This window comes from Ahaetulla prasina, chromosome 8 (assembly GCF_028640845.1).
Source record: "Ahaetulla prasina isolate Xishuangbanna chromosome 8, ASM2864084v1, whole genome shotgun sequence".
Taxonomy (NCBI): domain Eukaryota; kingdom Metazoa; phylum Chordata; class Lepidosauria; order Squamata; family Colubridae; genus Ahaetulla; species Ahaetulla prasina.
In genome coordinates, this window is record NC_080546.1 from 46,004,208 (window position 1) to 46,019,688 (window position 15,481).

The 15,481-nt window shown below is 34.7% G+C and overlaps 1 protein-coding gene across 4 annotated transcripts in view; it reads left to right on the plus strand.

Moving 5' to 3' along the window:
* The window catches only part of PRDM5 (PR/SET domain 5), a 90,713-nt gene that overhangs the window by 25,496 nt on the left and 49,736 nt on the right, over positions 1-15,481 (plus strand). For all 4 annotated transcript variants that reach the window (XR_009156291.1, XM_058192908.1, XM_058192910.1 and 1 more), the window contains 5 exons: positions 1,105-1,279; positions 3,472-3,564; positions 3,832-3,953; positions 11,405-11,484; positions 14,413-14,497. Coding sequence is in view for 3 of the 4 variants with exons in the window: in XM_058192908.1 (XP_058048891.1) it covers positions 1,105-1,279; positions 3,472-3,564; positions 3,832-3,953; positions 11,405-11,484; positions 14,413-14,497 (555 nt within the window). In the remaining variant the exon portion in view is untranslated. The remainder of the gene's footprint in view (positions 1-1,104; positions 1,280-3,471; positions 3,565-3,831; positions 3,954-11,404; positions 11,485-14,412; positions 14,498-15,481) is intronic.

Below are 15,481 nucleotides of genomic sequence, written 5' to 3' on the forward strand. Positions count from 1 at the left end.
TAGAAATGAAATTATGTACACTGTTATTCATATGTTTATATGTAAATAAATTAATATTAGACTTGCATGTATAAAGGATACATTGAAATAAGGGAAAAAATGGACAAGTAAGAAATGTTTAACCGTTGAAAAATTGTTGGAAAGAAACTTGTTTAAAGATTCTCTCGTTTTTTGAAAAAGGTTTAATAAAAAATATTTTTTTAAAAAAATACACATGCACGTGAAAAAAACCATCTTTTGATAAGAAGAAGAATGAATGGGTACTGAATGAATGTGAATTGAATGCAAAAATGAATGACCAGTACAAAAGATGTATGTTGAACTGGTTAGCTACAAGCAGAATGAGTGCGATTCAAATCACAAAGCAAACATTTCAAAGAAGAATGAATGAGTCAGAAGTAAACGGAAGACCAAGATAACTGTGTTGGAATAGAGTTGATACAATCTAAAAAAGAAAACGTTGAGAAGTTTAAAGAACAAACCTTAATATATGACTTTATACATGAATATGGTGGAATCACATTAGGTGGCTCAGTGTCAGAGTCACTGAGCTTGTCAATCAGAAAGGTTGGCAGTTCAGCAGTTCAAATCCCTAGTACAAGTCTCCTGTGTGAGCAGGGGGTTGGACTACATGACCTCCAAGGTCCCTTCCAACTCTGCTACTGTAAACTGTAATTTGTAAGGTCAGAAAAATGTAGAAAGCTATAGTGACCTTACTGTTGATAAATGTTTCTTCTTTAGTGCTCTTTGCATAAGACAGTATGATAGTATGATGGTCTGTACAGGAAAGGTTATTACAAATATTATACTCCTCCATCAAAAAGTGATACTTCTAGAATTTTAAGCTATTTGCATACTCAACATTGTCATTCAGTTGTAACTCTTAATAAAACATAATAAGAAATTATGAAAGATATAGGAAGCAATCATAATGACATTTAGCTTATTCTTGTTTTCACATTTGTTTGCAGTCTGGCCTGCACTGTGTTGATCTTTGCATGATAAAAGTTGGACAACTTTCTCTTAGAACAAAACTTATTGAAATGTTTTTACAAAGAACTAATTTCTTTCTGGGCCATTTCTGGTCTTTTCTATACCATGTAGATTGTTTTCCCTGTAAAGAGGACCATGCTTGTCCAAACTGTGAATCCAGTTTTGCAAGTCAGGAAATACTAGCTGAACACCTTCAGACATTGCATCAAAAACCCAGTGAAGAAAAAGAATTCAAATGCAGGAATTGTGGAAAGAAATTCCCGGTGAAGCAAGCTTTACAGAGGCAGTAAGTCTATGGCATTTGAAATTATAAAGTCAATAATACCATACAGAAGTATTTTTGCCAGTGAATGTTTTGCGGACTACAACAAATTTAACAAACTTTGCTAGGTGTTTCATGGACATATATAATAAACATGTAATATGAATGGAAAAAAACTATGTATAAACAGAACATCATGAAGCATGCTTAATCAGCATCACTTCATTTCAAGTTATGGCTCCTTTATCAAACTTATCTAAGCCAGTGTAATATTATCCAGTATTGTGGATACTGTGATGTTAGATGCACACAGTCATAAACAGGGTGAGCAAGATATTTTTCTAAGTGTTTATATTAAAAACAATAAGCATAAAAAATTATAGTGACATTTTATAAAATAACTATTTCAAGTTATTTTAAAATTTGGATTTGGGAATATATTGAAAATGTTTGTTTTTTAAAAAAAATCTTGAATGAATTGTCTAACATAAGTGTTGTACATTAATTCCAGGAAATTATGCAAAACATATGGCAGGATCTGTTACTTTTTTGGGAAAAATATCTTTTATTTGCGGTCCGAGACGGTATCTTTATAAAATATAAGTTATTGTATATCATAGGAGCTAAAATAGTAATGGCTGACCTTTTCTGAGTGCCCAAAGTGCGTGCACATGCAAATGCACACTGCCAAACCCGCGAAATGCAATTTGCGTGTAGCCCCGCAAATGCGCCACCCACATGTGCATGCATTTTATTTTTAACAATTTTTACTTGAACTACTTTCTTTTACTTGAACTACTTTTAAAAAAAATATTTCTATATTGTTTAAAACTTGTTATCTGGATTTGCTGTTAATTATGAAAAACCAGTTATATTTTGCATAAGTAAGCAAATAAATCAAAGCCATGCCCATTTTCGAATGTATGACAGGTAGTCCTTATGCTAGGATGGTAATGGGGCCTTTCCAGCATGGTTGTAAACTGAGGTGGTTATAAATCGAGTCACCCCACGTAACTGACTCAATTTTGTATATATGTAATTAGTGTAAGCATTTTGGTATATTGTATTTTTCGGAGTATAAGACCGTCCGGTCTATAAGACACACCTACCTTTTTTGGTGAGGAAAACAAGAAAAAGAAATCTGCCTCTGCTTCCCAGCAATTTAGCCTTGTTGCAGCAAACAGCAAATAGCCTGCTTTACTTTCATTTTCGTTTTCAGCATAGCTTGATTAGCTCAAGAAAAAAAAAATCTGCTCCCAGCAATTTACCTCCTTGCAGCAAGCAGCAGAGGGCTGTGCAGCAATAGGCAATGGCAATCCCTGCAACCTGAAATAGCTGACAGTCAGAAGGCCGATCCAATGGACAATCAACTTGCGCTAATTAGGCTTTGCTGAAGCTGAAATGGGCTGTTCTCCATTGTGTAAGGGAAGATCATCCAGGAATGGGTAATACTCTGCTTCTCTGCTTGGAGACCAATTTAATTTTTCTTGGCCACACCTTCCTTGCCTAGGTCCTCCCAGTTCGACTCAGTCTTCCATGAGTAGAGACTGAGAAAATGAGACTCACCCATTCTTCATGACAAATTCGACGGAAACAACTTTAATTTGTACCAAGCAAGGCTCGATGATTGTGGGAGAGCGATCCGGGAGCTTACTGGTCTGCTGGTAATCCTCCCTGCCGGCCTGAGATCGGCCAAGGTCCCTGCCAGTCCCGCGTTTCCGCGGAGGAGACTTTGCCTTCCTCAGGAAGCCCCTGGCAATTCTGCAACCGCAGTGAGGGAGTCAGTCCCTGCCTGGTTCGTCCAGGCACACTGGACGATAGTGGCAAGGTGTCTGGCGCCCCAAGACCTGCGGCAGGAGTGCTCATGTCGAGCCAGGCTGCCTGATTTATGTGTGGAAAGTGGCTGCCATTTCAGTATCAACATAGCTGCGGCAGGAGCGCTCTTCTTGCTGCTTGCCGCAAGGAGGTAAATTGCTGGGAGGCAGAGGCCAAAGGGTGGGGGCCAGTGGGTGGACAGATTACCTTTGGTGTATAAGACAGACCCAAATTTTCATCCCCTTTTAGGGAGGGAAAGGTGCATCTTATACTCTGAAAAATATGGTAAGTAAAATGCAGAATAGATATGTTTTTTTATATATGAACAAAATCATTCACATCGCAAAAACAGTTGAAGACTGATATGTTTGACCTGAGATTTCTTTTCTCTTTCCTAACAGTGTCCTTCAGTGCACAGAAAATGTGAATCCAGGAAATTATTCAAGAAGTTTTCAGTGTTCTGTTTGCAACATATCCTTCAGCTCAGAATTGAGGTTCCCTGTCTTAATTACTGGACTACTCTCATCTTGCTGCTGACTCCTCTTTGCATGTTTGCTTGCTTTCAGATTTCATAGTTGCCTTGTGAACACTTAATTATGTGACATGGAAACTGCTTTTGTCCCAACATGCAGTAAGTTATGCATGAAGTAGGCTAAAAGTCTGCTACTCAGCATGTGCATTCAAATGCCTTTCAAGATTACATTTCCAGGAGTAGATTATTTGATGCCTTATTTTTTTCTTCTTCAACCACCTGACATCAGTTTTGAACAACACAAAGAAGCATGCCGAGGAGATGCTAGGTTCGTATGCAAGGCTGTCAGCTGTGGGAAGAGGTTCAAGAGTAAGGATGCCTTGAAAAAGCACAAGGAAAATGTTCACACTGGTAAATAACATATTGGAATTGTCATTACTAAGGAGAAATTTCAACAGTTTTAGAATGTATTAATACACAGTTAAGGAAAGATTGTGGATTTTTTTTTAAACAAATTTTGGGAGCTACAATTGAAGGTTCAAATTCAGAGGAAGATAATTCTGAACACTAGCTTTTGTAAAAAGCCATAAAAGTCCATTGTCATCATTATCATCTTCAAGGATACCCTTGTGATAGTTGAGCAGTTGCTGATACTGAAGCAGCATCGCAGACTCACAAGCATTTATATCAAGGCCTGTTTATGTTTCCAAATGAACAGCATGGTCTAGAAAATGAAAAATGGAGGGTGATTTTGCAAGATCAGTTTCTGGGAAGGTAAATGTGTGGCAAGTTTTCTGCTCAGAATAATAGGTGTGTTGTTGTTCACACTGCCCCATTTAAATATGGGTCTGTTTATGGGTACCATATGTTGTATTTAGACCCCAAAAGTAGACAGCTAATTGATTACTGAATATAAAAATCAGATAATTTTAGTGTTTGTGTTCACATTTTGAAATTGTTTTTAAGAACCTGACAAAACATAAACAGTGCCTTAGTCATATGCAAGTTTCAAATAGGGATATTTTCCTCAGATAATTTACTTCTTTTCTGTGTGTGTTGCAACATTGCAGGCAAAGGAACAAAGCTTGCAACATGAAACTGCATTCATTAGGCTGATTAAAGTAGCAAAAACGTACGGATGCGAAGATCTTCTTATAGAAGTGATTGGGTGACAGCCTCTTGCTGAATAAATAGAAACCATAAGGGATGTAAGGCAGCTTGGCTTCATAGAAAAAGCTCATAGAATGAATAGACAGAGTTAGCAGGAGTTTGCCTGTGATAGGCACATTTGTTTTCTTGATACAAAACAATCCAGAATATATATATAAATGTATAGCAATCCTTGAACAAGCATCGAGGATAGGAGCAACAAGTGGCAATATTTCACCATGAGAAAGGGGTTAGCAACAAATTGAAATCATCTATCCACACACAAGAAGATGCAAAAATACTGGAGCAAGCCCAGTGGATAAACAGCTAGAAGCTGATTACATGGGTGGAATAGGCTCTGTGAACTTAGGAGAAGGAAAAGATTGTATGATTGAAGATATCTAAAGAATGCAGAAGACAGACGAGTTACGGTAGTTTTTAGTTTTCTACTATGAGAAATTGAATTAAAAACTGTATGTGAAATGTGCTATCTGTGAAAGCAAGGATCAAGAACATGACAGAAGACTATCCGTAATTTATCAAATCCAATTAAAAATGAATTTTCCTGTGTATGTATAGGAGTATGATGGTAGGGTTATCTGTTCCTACAATCAAAAGAAGAGGGCCAGAATGGAAGTAATATTGGAAGTCAGTAATTAGCTACACAAAAGGTGTTGATATTTGGAGATATTTGGTTTTGGGTACCATAGTCTCTGTCAACAAATATAGCCAAGAAAACTAGATTCTTGAAGCCTTTTTAAGCAGAGTGGGGTTTTTTTTTGAAAGGGAAAACAAGTCATTTTGGGTACAGCAATCTTGACAACTGCATTTATTTATATTTTATGTATTCCTTAATTTTGTTAAAATGGAGATTTTTCAATTCTCCTGTTAGCTATCTATTGGTGGAGTGGAGAGTTGCCTCCCATTTTCTGAAAGAAAAAAAATATGCAAATATTGTGCCCTTGTAATATTTTTCAAACTTCTTTTATTTTTTCCAGACTCTGGAAAACTGAGAAATTTGTTAGATCGGATGTATCTAAATGATGATCTGCTGGTGCAAAATATGTCAGTCCTACTAAGTAGAACAGACCAGGGAATCAATTCTGTAAGAAGGATAAACTTGTTTTTATGGAGGTTGGCTGTAATATCAGAATCTTGCAATCTTCCAGAGAAAAAATGATAAATTGAAGATGGTTCCACCTTTAGACAATGGCAGAATGAAGAACTGCCTACTCATATTTCCTCTCTGGAAAAGGAGAGGACAGGAGATTGCCCACAAGCGTTCCAGACAGTTGCCATTTGCAAGGAGACCACAAGACATTCTCTGATGGTTTAGAGCTGTGGGAAAAGAGGGAATAGCCATCTGACTCAAACTGCAGTTAGCACCTTCAAAAGGACATTGGGTTCATATTCTTCTTTTTGTAATAACTTTTGCAAATTGCTTTTTAGCTGCTTTTCAATTATGAGGAGCTTTGAATCAACAAGCCTGAAACTACTGGGTGAGCGTTCTACCTTAGTGAAAGAAGTTTAAATATAAGGTTTTTTTATAGCATAAATAACAAAAGGATGGTCAGAACTTTGATTTTATAAAGTTACAAACCGACTGAGGATGTAGATGGATTTGAAATATCATTTTGGAATTAATTATGAAGAATCTTTCCCATGAGAAAATGGGAACTATTTTGAGTTCTTTAAAAAAATCCAGGATGAGACTTTGAAGGTTGTACACTAGAGAAAACTGCACAGAATTAAAAATTACAATTAAAAGAGAAAAATACTCAAACTCTACTTAAAAATACAGAAAGTAGGAAAATAGTTTTTAACAATGGATATATTGAAAGATATTTTTGAACAATGGACCCAGAAGATAATTTTAAGATCCTCTGCCTCTCTTCAGAAGAAGAGATTGCTTGTTGTATTTTAAGAAAAGGTGATAACTTACTAATATTGTTTATACTGTGATGGGGAAGTAATTTATATTTTTCTTTATATATTTTTGCTTTTTTCTAGTTTTTCTGCACCTATTTTTTTTAGTTTGTATTTTTTATCACTGTGTCATTTTTAATAAAATTACTATGTAAAAAAAGAATCTTACAAGTCTGATTTTGCTGTACTATCTCTTCCTTATACAATAGTAAATTAGGGAGACATTTGAAATGCTTTCCAATGTCATTTTTCTGGACATAAAAATGTTTCAGTATCTTTTGCTTACTTAATAGTTCATGTATGTTTCCATCAAGATCATCTTCCTTGATAATCTTATATGTTGTATCTCACAAGGACTATTAAAATGGCCAAAAATAGTTGTAAATCATTTTGCCAAAATATGGCAAGGTTGATTGGAAGGATTTTAATTTGAGCTGTTGAATTTGTAAATTCAGGCAAAGACTTGTATCCTGTACAGTAGAAAGAGTAGGTTTTTGAAACAAATCAAAGAAAAAGTTGGAAAGAATTGGGAATACTTGTATTATGCTTACTGTATAAGAAAGAAACAAGATGAAGTCAGTTAAGATTTCATAGGATTATGGAGACATTGTGGGATGATTCTCATTACTGGAAGGTAGCAATTGAGGATTATCATTTGCTAAGTGGAACGGAAGTAACTATAAATGAACGAAAGAGTTGCACCGTATATTAATATCAATTCTTGCTTAGAAATCCATATGAATAAACTTGGCAATATATAATATTTTGGATTAAATAAGCATAAGAACTAATAAAACAACTACTGTTCTTGGTGTCTAATATCCCCTTCATTCTTTTAGGAATTCTTGACTTGTCTTGCCAACAGCTTTCTTCTTGCAAGATTAGAATAGTGATTGACAATAACAGATAACTGATTAAATCCTTAGTTGAATAACCAGAGGTAATAGGAATATCAGAGAATATATCAAGATGTAATGCTGGAGTTACTCATTTTAAGGGAGACTAAAAATAAGCATAGTCAAATATATGAGCTGTGGTGGCGCAGTGGTTAGAGTGCAGTACTGCAAGCTACTTCTGCTGACTGACGGCTGCCTGCAATTTGGCAGTTGAAATCTCACCAGGTTCAAGGTTGACTCAGCCTTCCAGCCTTCTGAGGTTGGTAAAATCAGGACCCAAATTGTTGGGGGCAATACGCTGGCTCTGTAAACTGCTTAGAGAGGGCTGTAGAGCACTGTAAAGCAGTATATAAGTCTAAGTGCTATTGCTATTGCTATTGCTATTATAGACATCAGAAAATTGGATATAAAAAACTTGGCCCATTTGTTATTCATTTATTAATCATGTACCCTGTCTCACTCAAGCAGCTCCTAGATAGACAATATAACCCAGTTAAAAGCTCATAAAATATCTTCCTGAAACCATAACATAACAAAAATAGAAATGGTGCAATGCATTAAATCAAGAGAATGCCCTCTGAAATAGTTAATGTTCAGTAATTTCCTCAAAAACAACAGAGGGGTGAGTATTCTCTTCAAAGGGATAACTGATGCAGATTAGAATTTTTGTCTCTCAGAAGGGTAGAAACACCCAACAGCTCTTCCCCACAATACCTAAGTGACCTGGGCCAATTCTGTGATGTATTCCACTCATTAATAATGTCACTGACTGTTGGTTTCAGTCTGATAATATGTAAATGAAGTAAAATAAATCAATAAATGACATGAGAAGCTAATGTGAAAAGGAGCTTCAATTGATGGAAGATTGCAGAGAAATAGATCTTAAAATAACAAATTGCAACAATTCTAGTAAGGAGCAAAAATGGATTGCCACAAGAGAAGTCTTTATACTTATTTAGGAAGCATAGTGGGAAAGATCTGAAAACAAAAAGGAACATATAAGGGAAATGGAAAGAAGATCATGTCAAAAAGCAGGTGTATGTCCAGGTAGTCTGGAACTGAAAAACTAATGTCCAGAAAGTGAAAGTTTAGAATTTGTAAAGATAGCAAAGATCGTAGTAAAAAGAAGCTTCTTCAGTTAAGTTCTTGATAAGATTAATAACATAGATACTCAGCTCCTACTTTATTCAGTCTTCTCTAACACATAAATCTGTCAGCAAATGTTGAGGCAAGATTAAAATTTCAGACTGATGGAAACATGGTCAAAATCAATCTAAATATTCAGAACTACTTCAATTCCTTAGGCGGCAGAGTGGAAATCCACATATAAAATTGATGAGGTTGGCACGCAATGTTGTGATTGGGAAACACTGGACTGGTCAATCCCTTATCTCTGGTGTTTGAGAAATCTTCAAGAACCAGAGAATTTGATAAATGTCAGTTAGCTAGAAGAGAGAAAATATTCTTCCTATCTCCAAAAATTTGTAAACGGAAGATTGAACAATATACAAACTGAGCATACTTAGGAATATTCTAGTATTAATAAAAAGGATTGATCTGTAAGTTCACTTAAAACATTGCAGTTCTAATAGCACTGTACTATACTAATACAATTATTTTACTAATGCTAATACTATGCTATACTATACTAATACTGAACTGAACTTAATCTAAACTAAACTAAACAAAACTAAAACTAAATTTGGAACACTACACTCAGATTGCTCACTGATAGTTCATTAAATTGGAGTGAGACAAGTTAGATGCCAAAGTTATGTATTTTCATTAACATTTTAATGAAGAGGTGGAAGCAGACCTTATCAAATGTGCAAATGATACAGATCTGCAGAGGATAGGAGTAAAATTCAAAATTATGTTGATAGGAGAAGCAATTAAAAATAACAGTATGAAATTTAAGTACAAAAAAATTAAGTACCAAACCCATTTGGGAAATAAAATACACAAGTATAAGGATACTTACAAACTGATTATGAGTCAGCAGTATGATGTTGCTAAAAGAGGATATATACAACTTTAAATTGAATTAAAATTATGCACTAAAGGCATTATTATATTTGTATCATTTTTAAAAAAAAAACATGTTTCTGCTGTAATCTATTTTGGTCAGACCCTACCCCCAATTTTTAAAGATTTTAAGAATAGTTCAGCAAAATTACTGAGTTCCAAAAAAAGGGCAATAAAGACAATTGCAAGATTAGAATATATGAAAAGAACTTAAAGAATTGAATATATTAAGCCTTGAGAAAAATTACAGATAGACCTCAGCTTACAACTCAGTTGCTTAAAGACTATTTACATTTATGATGGCCATGGAACAGGTACTTTATCTGTCGTTAAAGCACCCCCTGGCTGTTGTAAATGGTTGTGCTATACCCACTCCATGGTCATAGACTACATATTGGATGCTTGGCAAGTGATCACCTTTATAACCGGTCGAAGTGTTCTGTAGTCGCATGACCACAATTTGCAATGTTATTTGTCAGCTTCTACCATTTTTTTTTTGTTGGTTTCTGGAAAAACATCCCATTTGAATGAATGGATTTCCACTTATGACTACTGTGTTTGCTTAATAACTGCCACCAAAAATATTGTAAAATAAACATCCAGTTACATGGGTGCCTCAACTAGCAGCAAAAGGTTGTCACAAAGAAGATGACCTGTTGTGTTTCTTCCAGAATGCAAGATGTAGAATATAACTCTTTGTTTAATTAGTAATAGTAGTTAGTTCTCTTAAAATGCTAATTAGAGCAGAGAAGTACTTCATAACATATGTTAATATGAAGAAAACATCCTTCACCCTACCGTTAAAGTAGCTGCAACCTTTGAAGAGTCAAATATTTGCTTTGAAGACTTGCCTGGATTTTACGTGCATGCTTTGCGGCTCCACAGACAATATTTCTGCAGGGACCACCAGTGAACTCAAGCTGTTGATGATCACACCCAAATATGAAGGCAGCTGGGGATACCCTCTGAAGTGACCACATAAGCTTTTCAAAGGACACAGCTGCTTTAACACTTTGAGAAGAAATGTTTTGTTCATGCTAACTTACTTGGTTTTAGCATTTTCACCATCTTTACCTGCTTTATGCCACACAAATTATTTAGGTTATTAAAGAAATGGCTATATTATAATATTTTCAAGTTGTCCGTGTGTTTATACAGTGAGATTGTAACTCTGTTTATAATAAAGCTGAATATACTTTCTGAATTGGATATTTAGAATTTGTTACAGTATATTGACTGCCAATGCAGATTCAGATTTTTTTATCAGTTATAATGCTGTCAGTTTGGGGTAGTGGTTAGGGCACCAGGAGATTGTGAATTCTAGTCCTGACTTAGACACAATCCTGGTGTCAGTCACTTTCTTACAGCCCAAGCAAAGAGGAAATGGTAAACCACTTCTGAAAAACTTTCCAAGAAAACTTGCACAGGCAGTCTTTGAGAATTGGATGCCTTAATACTAAAATCCATAAGACTAAATCAGAGTAACTTTTGAACTTTCAGTTAATTCTTTCTTTTATGCAAATATTTATGATATTCCTTGAAAACAGTAATTATTATATGTAATCTTATGTAGGCATCCTTTAGCCTACATGGAAATACACTGCAGTTCTACACAGATACTATATTGGGTTGCTTTGTTTAAGAGAAGTGAAACTTTTCTTGGTCTACCTTTTATAGGCAAAATCTTTGGAGGACACCTACCGAGTCTGTCTTGTAACTTAATATGTTAGAGATGGAGTAAGAGTGTAAAATTCTTGTATCCATTAAATGACCTGTGAAAAATGGCACAGGCAGTGAAAACATTTGGCCCTGTCCTTTGTACTTCTTTATTAAAGCTGTCGGTGGTATTTTTTGTTTCTCTTTTAGGAAACTCTAGGAAGAGGCTGATGTGCTCAATATGCAATAAGAGGTGCTCTTCAGCAGCAAATCTTCAAGAGCATCGAAAGGTCAGTTGAGTGAGGGCTGACCCCCAGTAGGTCTCAACTTTTCTAGGGTAGAGGCCAGAGAGATCAGTCCCCTGAGAGCAGCTAAAACACAAATTATCCAGGTTTTTTTCCCAGCTGACAAACACAGTAGTCTGAAACCTAAGTATTTATTTTCATTACCATGTTAAATCAAAGTTAAAGCAAAACACTCTTCTGTATTTCTTTCCTGTCCTAGAGATAGCAATTTAGCCTTAAGTATATGTTACATTTTACTCTATAGTGAGAATGCTTAAATTTATGAATAGATGGTAAATTCATAGGAATAATTTAATAGCTACTTAAATCAAATGATTCTTCTTTTAACAAATGACTCTTGCATTATTTGTTTTACTAAATATTATTAGCACTGTTAGTCATGCATTTTAGTGCATTTATCCTGCACTAAAATATTTATATTTAATTGTCCATGAACATTATTTGAAAGAAGAAGCCAAATTATAGATCTTAAAGAAAAGAAGTATCTGTTTCAGCCCTGCAAAGGAAAGAGGAATATAAAGCAAAAGTATGTACTTTTGCTTTATCCCATTCACTTGTGTCCAACTCTAGGGGGCAGTGCTCATCTCCATTTCTTAGTGGAGGGAGCCAGCATTGTCTGAAGGCATTTCTGTGGTCATGTGACCAGCATTGACTTGATGCCGAGGTGCACAGAATGCTGTTACCTTCCTACTGAAGTGGTACCTATTTATCTACTTACATTTTCATGCTTTAAAACTTCTAGGTGGGCACGAGCTGGGGCAGGCACCATTGCACAGCACTTGCGTCTTGAACCCGGGCTGTCAGCATCTTTAACTGCTAAGCCATTGTGTCCCTGATCAATTAAATATTTTTGTCTATGAACATTGTTTGAAAGAAGAAGACAAATTATAAATCTTAAGGAAAAGAACTATCTGTTTCACCTCTGTCAATGATAGAGAGCATGCAGGATAAAATATCTGTTATTGTGCCTGACATATCATTAGATGTTATCCACACCAAACTACAGCTCTTAAGAATTGGAAGCATGTTTATTTTCAGAACGAAGCATAGCATTTAACTTTCTAAGTAGAGTAGTACTTCCAAATTCTGCAGTTGATGTACTCCCAATTATGTTTTTACTGATGCAGCTGCAGATACATTTGGAAGTTGCCTTATATATGGAATAAATTGGAGTTATTGCTTATGTTAATATTTTGTCTGATAACATAATAATATTAATATAATTAATATATTAATTAAATTAATATTTGACAATTGCCTGAAGCTCACTTTCTCATTTTGATTATGAGTTTTATCTGCTGTTCTTTTATGTGCTATTTTTTTAATATAAAGGTTAGTCGTTGCAGGTTGTCATATCATACTTATGATATCCTAGCAGCTACAGTATATATGCAGTTAATCTCAAGCAAATTTTCAATGTTTATTCCAAGGCACTTGGTTCTGGAGGTTATTTTATGTATTATATAGTTTGCTTTCTGTACTTTTAAAGTGAGTGATGGACAAGATTTATATTATTATTATTTATATTATTATATAAAAATATGTTTATTTCCAGTGCAAATGGAACTTTATTGTAGACTAGTTTAGAGTGTCCATAGGCATGAAGGTATAATCTTTTATAAACGGCTTTGTACTTTATGAAATCTAAGCAACTTTATTTCAAGGCAAGGTTTTGGCCCACGTTCTATAACAGTAAGAAGCAAAAAAAAATTTTTCACAGATGTTGAAGTACAAAGCCAATTCCTTCATAAACTCCAAGTCTAGCCAAGTATTTAGAATTGTCTTTAAAGATCAGATCACAGTGCTTGGATTAGATAATCTTTTTAGAGGCTTATAGTATTAAGGAAAAACTATCAACAAGTTTATGGACTATACATCAGAATTCACCAGGAAGGAGCCCGACTAAGAAATAACATTTTATGGTTCATTTACTCCTTTTCTTTCCCTTTAAAATATTATTTTCTATTGTTTCATTTCCAGATCAGGAGATATTTTTGGGTTAAGTCTCACACATGTGGCTGTATCAAGCTCGTGTGTTTGTATATATATACACCTATATACGCCTCAACAGTTGGCAGCAGTCTTAACTAAAGCTGAGCAGGGTTATACTGGGTAGTACTTAGATGTGGTGGAGAAAAAATCCCAAATGGTAGCAGAGGGATATATATTCATGTGGACAGAAGGACTCAACATCACTTCTTGACTTTATACAGATAAGAAATCTCTTTATGTTGATCAAATTAGTTGGATAGGACAAAACCAGAAGTGACAGATATAAGCTTATGGCATGTTGAAAACAAGTGATCTTATTGAAAAAGCATATGGCAAGAGGCATCTGATCCTCTTTTGGGTCTGATTATTTCAGACAGCTTACTTCATTCTAGACTAATTTTCAAGACTAAAATTGGGAAGAAAATCAGGTATAGCAAAAAAGAAAAGCCATTTACCGAAGTTCAATTTCCTCTAAAAGTAAAATCACTATTGCTACAGTACCGTATAAGTAAATTGACTGTACATGGGAACTATAGGCCTATATGTTTTGCTCCTTCTAAATAATAATTATGATACAGGATATCAGGATCACATTCAGCTTTGTGATAGGAGCTTGAGTAGTGATTTGGTAAGATGTTCAAGCATGGCAGAGAAACTCAACAGTTTTCTTTATGTGTTAAAATGAATGCCCCTCAGATTCAGCTAATTGATGAGAGGAGAAAAGAATTATTTTCTGCAACATTTGTACCAGTTGATCAGGTGCTCCAATTAATTTATTGTAAATTGCATTTATTTGTTGTTTGTTGTTTACTTTAAGATTTGTTTTTATAATTTTGAAAAGTAGGTTGTTTATAATATAAGTCATGAAGATAACTCTATATGTGCAATGTACTAAATTACTATTAAATATTCATATTGCAGATTCATGAAATAGTTGAGTGTCAAGAATGTGACAAGAAATTTATTTCAGCTAATCAGCTAAAACGCCATATGATAACTCACTCAGGTAAAGACAGACTTTTTTCCCTGTCAAATAAAACTGCTCAAAACAATTTTAAATTGTTTTTATATTAGAGTTTTCAAAAATTGCATGGTGTTAAATGCTAATAAACAAATACATCATAGTGCCATTTCAGCCTTTCCTGGCATAACCAATTTCAGGTATAATACGCTATAACATATACACTACAACTTTCAGAATTCCATTGGCCTTACTATTTAATAATTAATTTAACAATTCTTGAATGTCATCAAATTCATCTGTAATGTGAAGACTGGAAAAGTAGAACTATCAGATAATGAATACATAGCCTAGATAACATTTTTGGAGTGCAGTTCTCTTGTATTTCTAAACAGTACATGTTCACACTTCCTTTGGAAAGAGTATACTTTGAGTGGGTAGCTGCCTAAAATGATTTAGATCCATGGACAGGTTTTAATGGCTTTATGAGTTTAAGGCTACATATATAATTCTAATGCTTTACCATTAATTGGTTGTGCATAACCTCCTAGAAAGCAATTCTATCCCACCTATAGCTTGGACGCTTTTGCCAACATGATCACTTTTCTTAAAATTTTATTAAACAACAAACCATTTAACCATTTGATTGTTACCTTACTAATATCATTGCATGCAAGTGATGCAAAGATGAATCTTTAATGATAGCTATTTTTGTGGACTAACACAGGACACAGAACAGTGTTAATGCTTCTGTTATCCTTAAATCAAACCATATTTTGCATAGGCAGTAGAAATTCAATTAAGTTCTGTTTCCTTTACCCCCAATTCGTTTAAAACAATTTCCAGCGTTGCAAAATAGTTTTATTGTTATCTGCTGTCCTCATCTCACAGCACGTTCCAGGTGCATCGGTTTAAACAAAGAAGCAAAATGAATTTCAGAGACTTCTAGATGTTTATTGAGCTTACAGATTAGAATGGTATAGCAGTAAGAGTTCAGCTAACATCTGAAAGCTGAAAACTTAAACATAT